The sequence below is a fragment of the Oncorhynchus clarkii genome, chromosome 12 (genome assembly GCF_045791955.1).
Source record: "Oncorhynchus clarkii lewisi isolate Uvic-CL-2024 chromosome 12, UVic_Ocla_1.0, whole genome shotgun sequence".
NCBI lineage: Eukaryota > Metazoa > Chordata > Actinopteri > Salmoniformes > Salmonidae > Oncorhynchus > Oncorhynchus clarkii.
In genome coordinates this window covers 44,930,902-44,950,673 of record NC_092158.1, presented here as the reverse complement: position 1 = coordinate 44,950,673, position 19,772 = coordinate 44,930,902, and the positions used below count along the sequence as shown (strand labels likewise).

General features: G+C 42.4%; 1 protein-coding gene across 5 annotated transcripts in view; it reads right to left on the bottom strand.

Annotated features, from left to right (window-relative positions):
• Nucleotides 1-126: 126 nt before the first annotated feature.
• LOC139423227 (vacuolar protein sorting-associated protein 11 homolog) overlaps nucleotides 127-19,772 on the bottom strand; it is a 20,594-nt gene continuing 948 nt past the window's right edge. For 4 of the 5 annotated variants that reach the window (XM_071174996.1, XM_071174998.1, XM_071174997.1 and 1 more), the window contains exons 2-17: nucleotides 19,294-19,449; nucleotides 18,730-18,878; nucleotides 18,479-18,614; nucleotides 18,208-18,371; nucleotides 17,718-17,965; nucleotides 17,217-17,418; nucleotides 16,891-17,042; nucleotides 15,402-15,588; nucleotides 11,106-11,249; nucleotides 10,501-10,704; nucleotides 10,066-10,227; nucleotides 9,694-9,827; nucleotides 9,145-9,347; nucleotides 7,359-7,530; nucleotides 3,930-4,152; nucleotides 127-1,932 (exon numbers count right to left, since the gene is read on the bottom strand). In XM_071174996.1, the coding sequence (XP_071031097.1) occupies nucleotides 1,765-1,932; nucleotides 3,930-4,152; nucleotides 7,359-7,530; nucleotides 9,145-9,347; nucleotides 9,694-9,827; nucleotides 10,066-10,227; nucleotides 10,501-10,704; nucleotides 11,106-11,249; nucleotides 15,402-15,588; nucleotides 16,891-17,042; nucleotides 17,217-17,418; nucleotides 17,718-17,965; nucleotides 18,208-18,371; nucleotides 18,479-18,614; nucleotides 18,730-18,878; nucleotides 19,294-19,449 (2,804 nt within the window). In that variant the 3' untranslated portion in view covers nucleotides 127-1,764. The remainder of the gene's footprint in view (nucleotides 1,933-3,929; nucleotides 4,153-7,358; nucleotides 7,531-9,144; nucleotides 9,348-9,693; nucleotides 9,828-10,065; nucleotides 10,228-10,500; nucleotides 10,705-11,105; nucleotides 11,250-15,401; nucleotides 15,589-16,890; nucleotides 17,043-17,216; nucleotides 17,419-17,717; nucleotides 17,966-18,207; nucleotides 18,372-18,478; nucleotides 18,615-18,729; nucleotides 18,879-19,293; nucleotides 19,450-19,772) is intronic. The other variant, XM_071175000.1, reaches the window with a different exon arrangement.

The window sequence follows — 19,772 nt, the reverse complement described above, 5'->3', positions numbered from 1 at the left end:
ATGCTATTCCATACTCTCCATTCTAGCTATTATGAGCCGTCCTCCCCTCAGCAGCCTCCACTGAGATGTACCATACATTGGTTAATAAAAACAAACGGTCACACAATGATTACACAGACCATTGACTTGAATATCTGTGCACATTTATTTAGATAAGCACAAACATTTTTTAAACAAGATCATTTATGTGACACATTTCAAGTATGCTAATGCATAGAACTAGAATTCTAAGCATATGACATGTAGCTAGTTCATTCATTATTCAGGTAATGTGCAGGTCAAATCTATATACAACATTAGTGGATTGATACAAAGACATTGCAGAATCACTGGTTGATACCACACTATATAGGCAAAATGTTTCACCAGCCACAACATGCACATTTCTGGCAGTCACCTTGAAGAGAAGTGTATTAAAGACATTAATTATGTTTGGGGTTAGCCAAATTCAGACTTTAAAAAGTGAAGTGTGAGATGGACTACATTTATATAAGTAAGGGATAATTAACGAGGGGCTGTGTGTTCTATGGAAGATAATGAGGTGTGTTCCACTATGCCCTAGCTGACCGTCCATGGCGTTGCAATATTTTACAGAGGATGCATAGAGCCCAAAGTTGATTATCCATTTTAAACCATGGCTATAATTTAACATAGTTTCCACTAGAAATGTGTTAGTAGAAATGTGTTCAACATCCACTGAAGTACCTAGTAAGTTCACTAGATAGCCACAGTTGTTTCTATGGTAACCAAACAGACACATGTTAGTTTAGCTAACCAAACCATCAGTCCTAGCTTGCTATTATGAACATCAAATTCAACAATGTTTTCAATTCGACTTGGTTTCAAAACCAGCTCAAACAAAACATGTAAGCATTAACTACAGCGATTTAATTTTACATGCTGATATACCGTGCTTCATAGGGAAATAATGCACGCTTGAGAATGCCCTTCAAGCCAATCAGAAACAAGTATTCAACAAGGCCATGGTATAAAATCCAAATATGAGATGGCATGACATCCCATATGGAAAAAATACATGCACACAGCATTTCAAGAAGGCACAACAAGGAATAATATGCATCTATCTGTACACTCCCAGTATCAATAAGCCACATTTCAAGAGATAGTCTTCTTTTAAAAAATACAAATTCTAACAGAGTGCTCAAAGACATTACACAATGCACATAAATCAAGTGCATAAAAACAAAATCCACCCAACCACCCTTCATTCTGAACCTCTGTGCTTGGACCAGGGTTGTTTATTAGGTGCCAAATTGAAGAAAACAGCAACTACCTGTACAATAAGTAATGCTCATATTCATTGCACGTTGCAAAAACGTTTTCCGTTAATTTCACCTAATAAACACAACCCAGATGCACAGACGTGTTAAGTAACATGCATCAGAAACAGAAACTATCAACACATCTCTTACTGGTGTTGCGACAGGAGCATGACTGATTCATCTTGACTAAATATTGTGGCATCGTACTACAGAACAAAGCACGATGGGTCAGGGACCCCATTGCAGCTGGGTATAGTAGTTTATTCTTAGCTTGAGCAGCAGACAGCAAAACACAGAACCTAAGGGCTTTTCACACAATGGAGTTGAACCAAGCCGAGCCACACAAACCAACTGTGCTAAAAAGGACAATCTGAAAATAAAATATCAGAGCCAGCCCAGCTTGGTTTGGGTCAGCATGCTAGTGTGAAAAGGGTAATAGTGTACAGTTGCAAGCTGTTGCATCCATTGTGACTTGTGGCCCTCAAGTGTTCCTCTTGGTGTGGATGAGTAGGTCCCTCTGCAGGTCTGCCTCCAGGCTTCCCACCCCCACCTTGCTCCCCGGCGGGTCAGTGACCAGGGTCAGCTTGTTGAACACCCCACGGCCAAAGTAGTCCGCCACCACGGAGAAACCATCATTGGAGCACCGCAGCTGAAATGCATAGAAATAAGTGAGCCAGGATAAAGAAATGATAGTGTACACATCAGTTCTGAAAAAAAATATGATATTGTGTTAAATTTACTTTCCTCTTATAGTAGTGAACTTTATATTGATCTTTGGACTTGATAGATTAAGTGTTGCACTATTACTACATCTTATTGAATGACTATTGACTACTACAGTATATAAAACTTTGTTGTAGTTTCAAGTCATGTGCCAATAAAACATACTTGAACACAAAAGAGGGAGCGAGAGAGAACAAAAGACAAGCAAAGAGGGTATTTTCACTTTAGTCACCCCCCTCAGCAGTTACCACAAAATATCAAATCAAATGTTATTAGTCACATGCGCCGAATAAAACAGGTGTAGACCTTACATTGAAATGCATACTTACGAGTCCCTAACCAACAATGCAGTTTAAACAAATACAGATAAGAAAAATAAATAAAAGTAACAAGTAATTAAAGAGCAGAAGTAAAATTACAATAGCGAGACTATATACAGGGGGGTACGGTGCGGGGGCACCAGTTAGTTGAGGTAGTATGTACATGTAGGTAGAGTTATTACAGTGACTATGCATAGATGATAACAGTGAGTAGTAGCGGTGTAAAAGAGGGGGGGATGCAAATAGTCTGGGTAGCCATTTGATTAGATGTTCAGGAGTCTTATGGCTTGGGGGTAGAAGCTGTTTAGAAGCCTCTTGGACCTAGACTTGGCGCTCCTGTACCGTTTGCCGTGCGGTAGAAGAGAGAACAGTCTATGACTAGGGTGGCTGGAGTCTGACAATTTTTATGGCCTTTCTCTGATACCACCTGGTATAGAGGTCCTAGATGGCAGGAAGCTTGGCCCCAGTGATGTACTGGGCTGTTAGAAACTACCCTCTGTAGTGCTTTGCGGTCAGAGGCCGAGCAGTTGCCATACCAGGCAGTGATGCAACCAGTCAGGATGCTCTCGATGGTGCAGCTGTAGAACCTTTTGAGGATCTGAGGACCCATGCCAAATCTTTTCAGTCTCCTGAGAGGGAATATTTTTTGTCGTGCCCTCTTCACGACTGTCTTGGTGTGCTTGGACCATGTTAGTTTGTTGGTGATGTGGACACCAATGAACTTGAAGCTCTCAACCTACTCCACTGCAACCTCGTCGATGAGAATGGGTGTGCTCGGTCCGCCTTTTCCTGTTGTCCACAATCATCTCCTTTGTCTTGATCACGTTGAGGGAGAGGTTGTTGTCCTGGCACCACCCGACCAGGCCTCCTACCAATAGGCTGTCTCGTCGTTGTCGGTGATCAGTCCTACCACTGTTGTGTCATCAGCAAACTTAATGATAGTGTTGGAGTTGTGCCTGGCCGTGCAGTCATGAGTGAATAGGGAGTACAGGAGGGGACTGAGCACGCACCCCTGAGGGGCCCCTGTTTTGAGGATCAGCATGGTGGATGTGTTGTTACCTACCCTTACTACCTGGGGGCAGCCCGTCAGGAAGTCTAGGATCCAGTTGCAGAGGGAGGAGTTTAGTCCCAGGGTCCTTAACTTAGTGATGAGTGTCGCAAGCAATTCATGGCTACAGACGTGAGTGCTACGGGTCGGTAGTCGTTTAGGCAGGTTACCTTAGTGTTCTTGGGCACAGGCACTATGGTGGTCTGCTTAAAACATGTACTGGTACTACAGACTCAGACAAGGAGAGGTTGAACATGTCTGTGAAGACACTTGCCAGTTGGTCAGTGCATGCTCGCAGTATACGTCCTGGTAATCCATCTGGTCCTGCAGCCTTGTGAATGTTGACCTGTTTAAAGGCCTTACTCACATCGGCTGCGGAGAGAGTGATCACACAGTCTTCCGGAACAGCTGGTGCTCTCATGCCTGTTTCAGTGTTATTTGCCTCTAAGTGAGCATAGAAGAAGTTTAGCTCATCTGCTAGGCTCGTGTCACTGGGCAGCTCAACAAACACACAAAGATGAAAGTAGAGTGACTAGGACTGTCAGTGTGTGTCACCTGTCTGGTGAAGTGGTCGTGCAGGTCTCGTTTCTGGTCCTGGGCCCGCAGCATGTCCATGACCTTCCGGTTTTCCGGTGTGCATGTGGGACACTCGGCCTCACTCTCGGCGTAGCTCTCAAAGCAGTGCTGGTGGAAGGAGTGACTGCACAGGAAGTGAACAGAGGGCAGCTCGAGGGGGCTGTTGCACATGCTGCACTTGGTCTTCTGGAAAATCTTTGCGCTGTGAGAGAGAAAAAATAAAAATGAGTACAGTAACAGTAACTTTGTAAAAACATTGAAATTGTTGTATTTATATTTTTGTTCAGTATATTTACACGGCTAGAATATTACGTTTTCAGGGGAGACCTTGACAGCATAGGAGTTACTTGTCAGTTAGGTTTTTCTTTTAGGTACTTTTTACCCCTTTTTCGGGATATGAAAATGGTAGTTAGAGTTTTGTCCTATCACTGCAACTCCCCTACGTAAATCGGGAGAGACAAAGGTCGAGAGCAATGCTTCGTCCGAAACACGACCCTGCCAAGCCGCACTGCTAGCTTAACCCGGAAGCCAGCTATACCAATGTGTCGGAGGAAACACTGTCCAACTGGCGACCGAAGTCAGCTTGCAGGCGCCTGGCCCGCAACAAGGAGTCGCTACAGCACAACGGGTCAAGGAAATCCCAGCCGGCCAAACCCTCCCTTAACCCAGACGACGCTGGGCAAATTGTGCACCACCTCATTGGTCTCCCGGTCACGGCCGGCTGTGATACAGCCTGGGATTGAACCTGGGGCTGTAGTGACGCCTCAAGCTGCCTTACACTTTGAACACACAGACAGTGTCACTGCGCAAAATAGTATGCATCGTCATCTGGATATGTATGCAACAAAAGTTCAACATTCAATTTGAGATTTACAATGCAATCTGATACACGTCAAATCAGTTTTCTTGATCTTCTGATCTTGTGTGAAAATAATGTTCCATACACTAATCTTTACAGGAAACCTACTGATCGTAACAGTTTGTTGAGGGCTGACAGTTGTCACCCACTTCCCTTGAAAAATAGTTTGCCTTACAGCCAATTCTGTCGAATCAAAATAATTTGCAAAAAACAAAAACAAAGCTGAGACGCAAAGAAAATTCAAGGAGAGAGGGTACAAAAATCATCAGATTAATACTGCCACTGAGAAAACTCAAAACATGACCTTTTTCAAGGTCAGTCTCGTAATAATAAGTATTCTTGCGTTCTAACTACCCGCTATTCTAAGTGCTCTGAACAAATTAAGGGAATTGTTCAAACACTGGCACATTCTTAAATCCGATGATAGAAAACACATTACCGAGACTGACCTTCCCTTGGTCGTATTCTCACGGGGCATTAATCTCAGAGACCAATTGGTACACTGATTTACCACCCCAAGATTTCCCTGCACAACGTGTATTTGCGCCCCTACTGGATGGAAACTACAAGTGTAGTCCTTCAAACATCCCCAAACAGGGAAACAGATCCCAATCAAAGGTGTTATTACGTTCTCCACAAGGCAGTTATTTAACTTATAACTTGCTTGTGGTAAAAATTATGTGGGTAAAACAAAGCGCAAATTAAAAGTACGTATCTCAGAGCATCGTAGCACCATTAAGTGTAAAAAGTCGACTTACCCAATTACGACCCACTTTTTTGAAGCAAACCACTCGATATCGTCTCTGCGTTATATTGGCATCGAACATGTCACCCTCCCTAGGAGAGGGGGTGACCTCGATAACTTATTGTTAAAACGTTCATTTGTTAATTTAAAGACCCTTGCTCCCTTCGGTCTCAACGTTGACTTTGATCTGAAGCCATTCTTGTGATTATTGTGACTTTGCCATTATAATTGTTTGTAGGCTTATGTAGTCTAAATTGATTCTATGATCGTATGCTATTCATTTGTTTTTTGTATGTTCTTTGCATGTCATTTTAATATTTGAGAATTAACCAATGATATTAGGCCATACTTGGCCATGATTAGACACCTCTGTGTGTGTCTTTTGACACAATATAAACGAGTCACCCTGCAGTGCTTGATTATACCCTGATGAAGACAGCTTGCCTGTCGAAAAGTTGGAAATACATTTTTTTGCATCTGAGCTCTTAGTGTGCGGCTCTCCTTTATTTTCAACTTCTACCATTTCTGTCAAGCTGTCTATGCATACAGTTTGACGCATACATTCGATAAACCCAATTTATGCACCACACCGAACGCACTGCAACTGCCTCTGCAACGCAATACTGCAAGAGATTTGAGATTTGGCAAACGCAGCGTTTCATTGGAAATGAATGTAATTCTGGTGTACAAAATGCAATGACGCTGTCGGTGTGTTCTTAGCGTTAGACCGCTGTGCCACTTGGAAAGCCAATTAGGCTATTCTAAGAATATATTTTTTTACATTGGCACAAGTAAATGGCCCATATTGAATAGAGAAGAATGCCATCTTTCCAACAATGTCAGAACACATTTTCAACACACAGTTGAGGGCTTGAGAGAGTTTTACAAATCGGAGTATGCAACATTGGTTTCATCGACTGTGCACCCGTAGCAACTGCGTGTCGGCCATTTGTAGTTTTACAATCGGAGTATGGAGCATTGGTTTCATCAACTGTGCACCCCTATCAACTGCGTATCGGTCATTTTCAGTTATACACGAGTACCGGTGGAAAGTTTTAGGACACCGGACATGACAATTACATTAATATATGTAAATAGCTAAATAGTTAACTAGCGAAACAGCCAATTCAAAGCTTATTGTGTAGTTTGGCTGGTTATCTAGTTAGTCTGTTGTATACCAATATTTTACCTGCTGCTGCAATCTCTCTTTCTCTGGCAACGGCCCACACTCGCACACACACAGGTGATACAAACACCATGACTTTTCCAGGGTTTTCTGTGTGACATAAAATGTGCTATAACTGGGCAAATAACTCACTAACTAGCAATGATCAACTCACGTTGGTCTAAAAAAAAAAATTGCGCTCGTGCAGGTCAATGCAGGCCTACAATAATTCTACTCCGATGCACTCTGCAGAGATTGGGAGGACAGTGCGTAACACATCGCATTCAGAGGACACTTTGATTCAATTGTGATTGGAGGAACCTAATTGTTTGTCATTGTGATTTGAGTGTCTTTTTGTCCATTCAGACAACTTAAATCTATAATCTGCTTGTCCAAAAAATGTTTTACATGCGCCGGGCAAGCGTTTATGTGGAGCCTTGTACAGTAACAATTTGCATCGAAGTGCAGCCACCAAACAAATTGAGATTGTGTTTCTTAGACACTTCTCACCCCTTACACATGTCAGATGAACTGGATGGATGGAACATGGAGGAAACTCCACTTGTGAACAAGACCCAGCTCTAGGGGATAGGTGTTGTTTTAGGACTGGACTTTGGTTAGGATGGTCCTGTCCCTCACCTGCTTCTGAGTTCCTGGATCTCGGCGCGGAGGTGGGCCGTCTCCTCGCGGTACTGGCGGATCTTGCGCTCATCGTCCTCAATCTGCTGGCTCTCCCTCTGCAGCTTGTTGATCAGGTAGTCCTTGATGACCGACAGCGTGGCTGTGGAGTTGTGTGCCAGCGTCTGCACCACTGTGGACCAACACGTGCATAGACATGCGTGCACACACACAAACTTAGCAACAGTGCCCAATAAAATGATCCCACTCTACTATAATAATGCAGCAAGTACTTTTCCTATGAGCATATACAGTACCTTCAGAAAGTATTTACACCCCCAAAGACTTGTTCTACATTTTGTTGTGTTACAGCCTGAATTCAAAATGGATTAAATATATTTTTGTTCCTCATCCATCTACACACAATGACAAAGTGTAAACACATTTTAGACATTTTTGCTAATTTATTGAAAATTAAATACAGAAATATCTCATTTACATCAGTATTCTCACCCAAATCAATACATGTTAGAATCACCTTTGGCAAAGTTTACAGCCGTGAGACTTTCTGGGTAAGTCTAAGAGCTTTGCACATCTGGATTGGGAACATTTGCCCATTACTCTTTTCAAAATTCTTCCAGCTCTATCAAATTGCTTGTTGATCATTGCTAGACAACCCTTTAAGTCTTGCCATAGATTTAAGCAGATAACTAACTTCAAAACTAACTCTGCCACTCAGGAACATTCACCGTCTTCTTGGTAAGAAACTTCAGTGTAGATTTGGCCTTGTGTTTTAGGTTATTGTCCTGCTGAAAGGTGATTTCATCTCACAGTGTCTGGTAGAAAGCAGACTGAACCAGGTTTTCCTGTAGGATTTTGCCTGTGCTTAGCTCAATTCTGTTTCTTTTTTTATCCTGAAAAATTCCCCCATCCTTAACAATTACAAGCATACCCATAACATGATGCCGCCACCACTGTGCTTGAAATATGGAGTGTGGTACCCAGTAATGTGTTTTTCCCAAATCATAACACTTTGTATTCAGGACCAAAAGTTTTTTGCAGTATTACTTTAGTGCCTTGTTGCAAACAGGATGCATGTTTTGGAATATTTTTTATTCTGTACAGGCTTCCTTCTTTCACTGTCAATTAGGTTAGTATTGTGGAGTAACTTAACAGAGGCTGGCTCAACAACATTGTTCTCCTTTGGAAAACCTCTCTGGTTAAATCTGTGTTTGAAATTCAGTGCTCAACTGAGGGACTCTGGAAAAACACTTATTGCACACAGAGTGAGTCCATGCAACGTATGTGACTTAACAAAGGGGTTGAATACTTATCGACTTAAGACACTTCAGATTTTCATTTGTAATGAATTTGTTCCCCCCCAAAAAAATGAACAATTCCATTTTTACATTAATTCAGGAATTGCATGTATGCCAGTGACAAAATCTAAATTTAACCCATTTTAAATTTAGGCTGTAACAACAAAATGTGGGAAAGGTCGAGGGGTGTGAATACTTTCTGAAGGCACTTCCGGGTTAAGGTTCACTTAATCTGGAAAGTTCATCATGGATGTGCGCATTTGACGTCAAAATAGAACTGAACACTCTAGCCAGTGAGACATTCAATGACAGGAAGTGGAGGAAAAATACCCCAAAGAAAGTTTGAGTTTCTTTTAAGTTGGTGAGGTCTGATATAATTCAGGCAGTGATTAGTAGGCAAATCTCTACAGAAAGCCCCAGAGTCTTCATCTATAGAGAAGGAGAGATACAGAGAAAAACTGCAAATATAGCCACTGGCTCACGCTCACCCAATAGGGGAGGCATCAGGTTGTTCTGGTCGATGTGCTCCAGGACTTGGCTGATGTAGGCCTTGCAGTCCTCCTCTTTGCGGGCAAAGTATCCCAGCGCCTGCTCCCACAAGCATACTTCCTGGTCGCCGTAGCGCTTGCAGGCCTCCACCACTTTGCCATACTCCTCATTCTGCATGTGGTAGTGCATGATCTGCTGGTACCTAGAGAAAGAGGGACATCAGCAACTATATCAATCAAATTACATCATTGGCAATATCAGTACACCAATAAAGTCCAAGAAGTCCAGTGGTGTAAAGTACTTGTGTAAAAACACTTTAAAGTACCACTTAAGTAATTTTTTGGGGTATCTGTACTTTATTATTTATATTTGACAACTTTTACTTTACAATATTCCTATAGAAAATAACGTACTTTTTACTCCATACATTTTCCCTGACACCCAAAATAACTTATTGCATTTTGAATGCTTAGTCGACAGGAAAATTGTCCAGTTCACGCACTTATCAAGAGATCATCCCTACTGCCTTTAGAGACAGGAATACTCACAGTTTGCCCTTCTCATAGAGGTAGAGGACCCCTTCTTTGAAGTTGTGCATCTGGCACAGGACGAGGGCCTTGTCAAATACGGTGTTGTCGCTCCTCAGCAAGGACAGTGCTGCCCCCTGCAGGACCTTCTTCCTCTGCCAGACAAAATAGAAAGAGGACAGTCAGAAAGACCAGACAAAACCAAACATTTGATACTCCAGACAAAAAGGTAAGGAAAGGTGTTTGTTCAGAAAATGTAATAACAAATCATTTAGGCTGCAGGTATGTCATCTAATATGAAACATTTGGTAAATGTATATCTACATGAGTTTCGGTTGTTTGATTCTACACGTGGCAGTTTTCCATTCAAATTATTGTCTGTGTTCCCATCACCTCAGAGTCTTGTTCATGTGCCCAGTCCTGCAGCCGTAGTTCTAGCAGTGTGTCATACACCCCCTGAGAGGAGAAGGGCTCCACCTCAATCATGTGCTCCAGGAAGGCCCTTAGCTCCCGCGGGTTATTAGCAAACACAGAGATGAACTCCTCTGAATTTGCCTGGGAGATAAAGTTAAGTACAATGAGTGCTGGTACTATTACCACCATTATTATCCATGATACATGCATTTTATCATCATTACCATTAGAAGTAGTACCATCCTTATCAATATAAGCTGTATTACTTACACATAATTGATAAAGCCACTTTAATTAGAGAAAGGATCTCAAGTCCAAAGTGCTAATGCTGCTAGACTAGTAAACGCTAGGACTAATGTGCTCAGCTGCCCGGGAGGTGAGGCCGCTTGTTAAGGTTAACCTCTAACGACTAACCTTCTTGGCCACCGCCGGGCCTCTGTCCAGGCTCTCTCTTTCCATGGCATCCCGGCTGGGCTGGTAGTCAGTACACAGGCCCTTGAGAAGCAGTGTGGTGCCGTCGGGGACGTGGTGCATCAGGGTCTTGCCGTAGCGTTTCATGTTGCTCTCTGCCTGGTCGAAAGGAAGTCGTCCAATGTAACGCAAAGCCTCCTGGTAGTTCTGTATGGAACATAGAGGGAAACAAAGGGGTTTGAATTTCAGTAAAGGCTCGTTCGAATCAGGTAGACTTTACCCAAGGGTATTAGAGGTTCTTTGTCCAATTATAATCATCAATTGTAAAATGTGTTTATTCCCTCAATGTGATAAATATTTAAACTATCCTTAAATGTAGATTTTGACTCAGTAATCTAAACACAGTCAAATGACATTGCTACGCATTTCAACATTGTCCAACAGCCTGAAACGGACTCAAAGCTCTTCTATCTTATTTTATCAGGGACAAAATTAAGAGATCTGGCAGTTAGGCCATGTAAGCAGGGGGGACCCGGTGTCCATTTATCTAGCTCAGACGGCTCATCTTAACACTACTACATCCACTATTACTTTCTAGTCTCTTTCACCTTCAGGTCCTCAAGCTGGATCTTCAGGTACCACTTGTGGTGCTGGTGCCTCTCGGCCAGGAAGACTGCGTGACTGTGGTAGCCTGCCTGGCGCAGCACCTTGATTGCAATCTCCACGTCGAAGTGGACCTCGCTCTCGCTGCTCTGAAGGGGGTTGAACGGGAAAGGAGATGTCAGAGCGTTGAGACCTTCTGTGCATGATGTCATACATACATACAGTATCTGTCCATTCCTTGTCCATATCCATACACAGCAATAGAAAACCTATCATCATTTTCTAATCCAAAATAGTATTCTGAAACCCTGGAATCCTTCTCAGGCCAATGATTATGATCCTGGAAAGCTACTCGGTGTGTATGCTTTTGTTCCAGGCCATCACTAAAACATCTGCTTCGACTACTCCCAGACTTAAGTCTGGACTAGAGATCGACATATTAATTGGCATGGCAATCCACGAGGAGATTGCGTGGCAGGCTGACCACCTGTTACGCGAATGCAGCATCAAAAGGACCTTGTGGCTGCAAGAAGGCAAGGTAAGTTGCTAGCTAGCATTAAACTTTTTTTTTTTTAAACAATCTTCACATAATCACTAGTTAACAACAAATGGTTGATGATATTACTAGGTTAAGTAGCTTGTCCTGCGTAGCATATAATCAATGCGGTGCCTGTTAATTTCTCATCGAATCACAGCCTACTTCAATTTCGACAAACGGGTGATGATTTAACAAAAGCGCATTCAGGAATAAAAGCACAATCGTTGCACAAATGTACCTAACCATAAACATCAATGCCTTTCTTAAAATCAATACACAGAACTATATTTATTTTTTAAACCTGTATATTTAGTTAAGATATTAATGTTAGCAGGCAATATTAACTAGGGAAATTGTGTCACTTCTCTTGCGTTCAGTGCAAGCAGAGACAGGATATATGCAGCAGTTTGGGCCGCTAAAAACTGTGAAGACCATTTCTTCCTAACAAAGACTAATTAATTTACCAGAATTTTACATAATTATGACATAAACATTGAAGGTAGTGCAATGTAACAGCAATATTAAACTTGGGGTTGCCATCCATTAGATAAAATATGTAACGTTTCTGTACTTCACTGAAAGAATAAACGTTTTGTTTTCGAAAATTATAGTTTCCGGAATTGACCATATTAATGACCAAAGGCTAGCATTTCTGTGTGATAAAGCTGTCTGACTGAGCTGTGGTAGGCAGCAGGCTTGTAAGCATTCATTCAAACAGCACTTTCCTGTGTTTGCCAGCAGCTCTTAGCAATGCTTGATGCAATGCGCTGTTCATGATTTCAAGCCTATCGACTCCCGAGATTAGGCTGGCAAAACTAAAGTGCCTATAAGAACATCCATTAGTCAAATGGTAGTCCCACCAATCGAATTGCACACTTCAAGACTGCTTCGATCACGTGGACTGGGATATGTTCCGCATTGCGGCGAACAACCTTGACGAATACGCTGAGTCGGTGAGCGGGTTTATTAGCAAGTGCATCGGCGATGTCGTACAGACAGCGTCTATTAAAACATTCCCAAACCAGAAACTGTGGATTGATGGCAGCATTTGCACAAAACTGAAAGCGCAAATCACTGCTTTTAAAATCAGGGCAAGGTGACCGGAAACATGACCGAATACAAACAGTGCAGCTATTCCCTCCGCAAGGCAATCAAACAAGCTAAGCGTCAGTATAGAGACAAAGTAGAGTCACAATTCAACAGCTCAGACACGAGAGGTATGTGGCAGGGTCTACAGTCTTGCTCCCAGACGTCTACAGTCTTGGACCAGGACGTCTTTCTCCCAGACAGACTAAACAACTTCTTTGCTCGCTTTGAGGACAATACAGTGCCACTAAAACGGCCCGTATATTTCAGGTTATATTTCTTTCATCACATTCCCAGTGGGTTAGAAGTTTACATACACTCAATTAGTATTTGGTAGCATTGCCTTTAAATTGTTTAACTTGGGTCAAACGTTTCAGGTAGCCTTCCACAAGCTTCCCACAATAAGTTGGGTGAATTTTGGCCCACTCCTCCTGACAGAGCTGGTGTAACTGAGTCAGGTTGGTAGGCCTTGCTTTCACATGCTTTTTCAGTTCTACCCACAAAATTTATTTAGGATTGAGATCAAATCAAAGTTTATTTGTCATGTGCGCCGAATACAACAGTGAAAAGCTTACTTACAGGCTCTAACCAACAGTGCAAAAAAGGTATGAGGTGAACAATAGGTAAGAACTAAAAAACAACAGTAAAAAGACAGTGAAAAATAACAGTAGCGAGGCTATATACAGTAGTGAGGCTATAACAGTAGCGAGGCTACATACAGGCACTGGTTAGTCGGGCTGATTGAGGTAGTATGTACATGTAGATATGGTTAAAGTGACTATGCATACATGATAAACAGAGAGTATCGGTAGCGTAAAAGAGGGGTTGGAGGGTGGTGGGACACAATGCAGAGAACCCGGTTAGCCAAATGTGCGGGGTCACTGGTTGATGGGGCCAATTGAGGTAGTATGTACATTAATGTATAGTTAAAGTGACTGCATATATGATAAACAGAGAGTGTGTCATTGGGCAGCTCGTGACTGTGCTTCCCTTTTGTAGTCTGTAATAGTTTGCAAGCCCTGCCACATAAAACGAGCGTCGGAGCCGGTGTAGTATGATTCAATCTTACCCTGTATTGACGCTTTGCCTGTTTGATGGTTTTTCCTCACAGGGCATAGCAGGATTTCTTGTAAGCTTCCGGGTTAGAGTACCGCACCTTAAAATTGGCAACTCTACCCTTTAGCTCAGTGCGAATGTTGCCTGTAATCCATGGCTTCTGGTTGGGGTATGTATGTACATTCTCTGTGGGGACGACGTCCTCGATGCACTTATTGATAAAGCCAGTGACTGATGTGGTGCACTCCTTAATTCCATTGGAAGAATCCCGGAACATGTTCCAGTCTGTGATAGCAAAACAGTCCTGTAGTTAAGCATCTGCTTCATCTGAACACTTTTTTATAGATCGAGTCACTGGTGCTTCCTGCTTTAATTTTTGTATGAAAGCAGGAATCAGGAGGATAGAATTGTGGTTGGATTTTCCAAACGGAGGGCGAGGGACAGCTTTGTACACGTCCCTGTGTGTAGAGTACAAGTGATCTATAATGTTTTCTCCCCTCTGGTTACACATTTAACACGTTGGTGGAAATTAGATAATGCAGGGAAACTTAGAACTGATTTAAAGTCTCTGGCCACTAGAGCCGCCACCTCTAGGTGAGTGGTTTCCTGTTTGCTTATTTCCTTATACAGCTGACTGAGTGCGGTTTTAGTGCCAGCATCGTCTGTGGTGGTAAATAAACAGCGATGATAACTCCCTAGGAAAGTAGTGTGGTCTGCTATTTATCACAAGATACTCTACCTCAGGCGAGCAAAATCTAAAGACTTCCTTAGATTTCGTGCACCAGCTGTTATTTACAAATATGCACAGACCGCCCCCCTCGTCCTCCAGACCCCCCCCCCCTCGTCCTGCTGTTCTATGTTGCCGGTGCAGCATATATCCCGCTAGCTGAATATCCATTTAATCCTTCAGCCACAATTCTGTGAAGCATAAGATATTACAGTTGATGTCCCGTTTTTAGGATATTCGTTATTGTCCAATGATTGCACGTTGGCGAGTAATATTGACATTAACTGCAGCTTTCCCACTCGCCTTCTGCAGATCCTTGCGAGGCATCCCGCTCTGTGTCCTCTGTACCTGCGTCTCTTCCTCCTTTTTTTTCTGAGGTCTTGGCTTATTTATTTAGATTTTCCCATGTTGTCAAGCAAAGAGGCACTGAGTTTGAAGGTAGGCCTTGAAATACATCCAGTGTATGTAGTGTATGTAAACTTCTGACCCACTGGAATTGTGATACAGTGAATTATAAGTGAAATGATCTGTCAGTAAACAATTGTTGGAAAAATTACTAACCGACTTGCCAAAACTATAATTGGTTAACAAGAAATTTGTGGAGTGGTTGAAAAAGTAGTTTTAATGACTCCAACATAAGTGTATGTAAACTTCCGACTTCAACTGTATGTATGTATGTATGTATATAAAATCTATATAAAAATTGTCCAATTATTCAGTATCTGCTTTTTTTGGGTCCTCCAATAATCGGTATCGCTAGTGAAAAATCATAGTCGGTCGACCTCTAAGTCGGAACCATGATTATCTGAACCCCCGGAATGAAAGCCTGCACACACAGTTAACTCCCCTGCACACACCGTTAACTAACCCTTGGCTTACAGTTTAAATGCTAACCTTGATGAACTCTTCAAGCTTAGAGCTGTCCTTCAGCTTGGTGTAGCAGTTGAGCAGCAGGGTGGTGTGGTCGGCATTGGCCAGCGACTGCCGGTGCAGGGCCTGGAGGTAGGCCGTCAGGTTGTGGATCCTCTGAGCATCCAGAAACTTCCGGATTACGTAAGAAGGCTCCAGCTTCCTGATTGTGCTGAGGGAGGAAGTGGAAAAAGGTTGCGTTTTCAATTTACATTTTATGGAACACAACAGCAGAGGCTTTTGTTGCTGCCTTCTGTCTGCATTCAGTGTTTACTTCAGGCAGCCAGTCTACTCCCATTGTTGGAGCACAAAACCCATTTTCTCTTTTAATTAAACACAGGTAGATTTCCCATTTCATTGTTTTTCTCTGATACCAACATGTTCGATTTAAAGCAATTGAGTTGGGAGAGCCCACCTTGCCTATACAACAGTAGTGGGAACACTGACCTCTCACAAATCCCCACCAAGAATCCAACTGACAATCTAAATGCCTAAGGATTAGCAAAAAAAGCAACTTGTTGATCATGTTAACAGGACTTGATTGAATAAGACGAGGGTGGGTAGCTTTCAGTACATCCAAGTTCGTAAACATAGCTGCAAAGAAACCACTACTAAGGGATACCAATAAGAAGAGACTTGCTGGGCCAAGAAACACAAGCAATGGACATTAGACCAGTGGAAATATGTTCTTTGGCCTGATGAGTCCAAATTTGAGATTTTTGGTTCCAAACACCTTGTCTTTGTGAGACGCAGAGTAGGTGAATGGATGATCTCTGCATGTGTGGTTCCTACCGTGAAGCATGAAGGAGATGGTGTGGGGGTGCTTTGCTGGTGACACTGTCAGTGATTTACTTAGAATTCAAGGCAAACTTAACCAGCATGGCTACCACAGCAATACGCCAGCCCACCTGGTTTGCGCTTAGTGGGACTATCATATGTTTTTCAACAGGACAATGACCCAAAACACATCTCCAGGCTGTGTAAGGGCTATTTGACAGAGAAGTAGAGTGATGGAGTGCTGCATCAGATGACCTTTGCCTCCACAATCACCCGACCTCAACCCAATTGAGATGGTTTGGGATGAGTTGGACCGCAGAGTGAAGGAAAAGCAGCCAACACGTGCTCAGCATATGTGGGAACTCCTTCAAGACTGTTGGAAAAGCATTCCTCATGAAGCTGGTTGAAAGAATGCCAAGAGTGTGCAAAGCTGTCATCAAGGCAAAGGGTGCCTACTTTGAAGAATCTCAAATATATTTGGATTTGTTTAACACTTTTTTGGTTACTACATAATTTCTTATGTGTTATTTCATAGTTCGTAGAATAATAGTGAAGACATCAAATGTAGAAAATAGAAAAAATAAAGAAAAACCCTTGAATGTGTCCAAAATTTGTACTGGTACTGTATGTAGTATTATTATTATCTATGTATTATGAAGTTGAAGTTAGATACATCAACCCCTGGATGAGATCATACCGGATGTACTGTTGGATGGCTCCATCGTGGTCCCCCTTCACGTAGAGGTGGTCACCGTACTGCCTGAAAATCTCAGACAGCCCGTCACTGTCCAAGTGCTGGCTCTTAGCCAGGTTGATGGCCATCACAAACAGATTCTTCTTGAAGAGCATCTAAAGATAGATTGAAGCGTTAAGTGCCTTGCTCAAGGGAACAATGGTAGTAAACAATACTTGGGATCTGAAACCTGTAGTTTCTAGTTTCCAGTTCAATCTGGTGCTGAGTTGAACATAATACATTGGAGGGGAAAAGAAGGCATGATGTCAGTCAGCGTATTTTGGGCTAACCTCTAGCTTGGTCTGAGTGTCTTTCTCCTGCAGCACAAACATTTTTCCATCCCGAGTCAGGATGTAGAAGGAGCCCCATTCAGCCAGAACATCAATGATGTCATCAAAGGAAGCGCTGTAGGCAATGAACTTGTTGTCCAGGTCGTAGATTGTCAAGATTTGTTTCTCCGAAGGAGATGTCTCTCTACTCCCAAATTCAGACCTGAGTAGAGAAATTGTATTCAATACATTGTCATAGGAGATAATATATCACCTAAAAATATGCATGTTTGGTTGAATCTTTAAGGGGTGTTCTTCACAACAACAAAAAATTACTGTTTTTTTCTTTCTACTTACAGTCAACATAAATTGATTTAGTATAAAATGACTTGCGTTTCATTCAATAAAAAAAGGAAATGACACCTGGCTGACCTTTATAAGGACTCATACCCTGGCCTTGAACCTTAGGGGACCCGTTCAATAGAAATGGCTGCTGTGCCACCCTCAGAGAGTTGTTCTTACTTGTTGGGAGACTTGGTGTCCCTGGTGAGCAGCAGGAGGTAGCCCCGGTGCCAGTGGGCCAGTAGCTTGTGCCCATCGAAAGCGAAACAGGGCCCCCGTTCATCAGGCTGGTAAAGGTACACACACTCATCTCCCGCGACAATAAACTGGGAGTCCTGGGAGGGGTCTGTGAGTGCAGAGCAACGCAGCGCACAGCCGTGGGTGTCCAGTTCCAGTTTAGGGTACTCCTTCACCGACAAAGTGTAGCACTAGTCATGGGGTGGAAACAACACCAAATGAAACAGAAGTTAGTTAGTGCTCATGCTCCAAGGGAAAAGTAGTATGGCGACAGGCATGGGGTCAATGCCATTTCAAATCTATCAATTCAAATCCTCCTTGAAAATATGACACTGTCCAATATTGAATTGTACATGAATAACCTGAATTGATCTTAAACTTGTTTCTATGGATTTCACTTATCAGTGACATTTGAAAAGCTCAAATTACTTACATGGACTTTTTCCAGAGTGGCAACAAATAAGTGAGTGACTTTGCTCTGCTGACGGAAAGCGAGGCCCGTGATTGGACAGGTGCCCTCATGCAGTGTCAGGGTTTTACTGTGCCTGTCCCGGGTTATGTCACCCTTTGTCAACACCACACTGCCATCTGTGAAGCCTGCAATGACATGGGTATTATCAATTTATAACAGGGAGCAAACACAAATGTCAAAACCAAATCTCAACTATAGGCGACATAGGTAGTACTAAAAAACTGCCACTTACCAATAGCCATAAAGTTTAGGTTCTCGTGTACACTGAGGCAGGACACCTCTGTTGGTTTGTTCCCAGGAATTGCTGGGAATATTCTGGTACACAGAGGATTCCCGCTGTCACGCTTGTCCGGATTCCATACCTTCACCTGGCAAACAGTAACACAGCTGGGTTTCTAGTAACAGTTCACAAACAACTACCAAGGAAACTAAAATACTGTTTTTTGATTGTCAGTATTAAATATATCCTACTAAATGTCTTACCAGGGGGTTAATTCCTTGCTCATCCTGCCCAACCGTGACCAAAATGCTGTGTTGTTTGAGCTGGTACAGGTGGGTCACTCTCAGCTTGTAAGCCTGAAAGGAGGACAACTGTAGGGAGCGTGTCAAAAACCAGATCTGACCGTCCATATGTAATTTATTCTGGTTCAAGGAAGCATAATAATTTTTGATCAAGAGAGACAAATGGTAATTTGCATGGTTAGGGATAGAGGAGACAATTACAAAGGCAGGGCCATGTTCGAATACTCTTAAAATGTATATAAATTAGCCATAGGAATAAGAAGTGTAATGAATACAAGCAATGTAAATATGTACTCTTCTTAGTCGTATGACTAGCATGTATAGCAATAATAATTTCCTTACTTGCAGCTATCCAAAGAGCATAATTTGGGCATATAAACTCAATTTCATTAACGTTATTAGTTAACTTGCTTAAAATGGCAAGACTGCTTGAGAGGGATGTCTGGTTAGCAAGTTCGTTAGCTAGAATTTACCAACTAAATTAACCATGCTATGTTAACATCATGGAAACCACCGAAAGGATATCTCCAAGAACGATGTGGCCCCGGCCCGAGTCACACGCAGATATGCCAACCGGGAGGACAAAGTTCTTCCCATTATCTCCAGCGTCCTTCACGGTCTCTTTATCAAAAAACACAAATCGTCTCCACTGTAAGAACGCAGCCATTTTCTTTGCACTGTCTGTATCCTCAGGGAAGAAATCATGTGATACACATCACAAGTCATGTGAGAGAAGGGGAGGAGGAAGAAGAGAATTGTAAATTATATATATTTTTTAAATAAAATGTCAATAAACACACGAAATGAATATGTGTATCAATGTAGGTGGCAAGCAATAAGGGTGAGGGTCACAAAATAAAGTGGTTAACTGTTGATCATGTTCATTTTGAAATATCACCCATTCAATAGTGTTTTCCCCGCATTTATTTATTTTATGTATTTGACAGGGTCAATGCACATCAATTAACATTTCTAGAAATGTGCCAGATTTAGCCCGTTTGCTA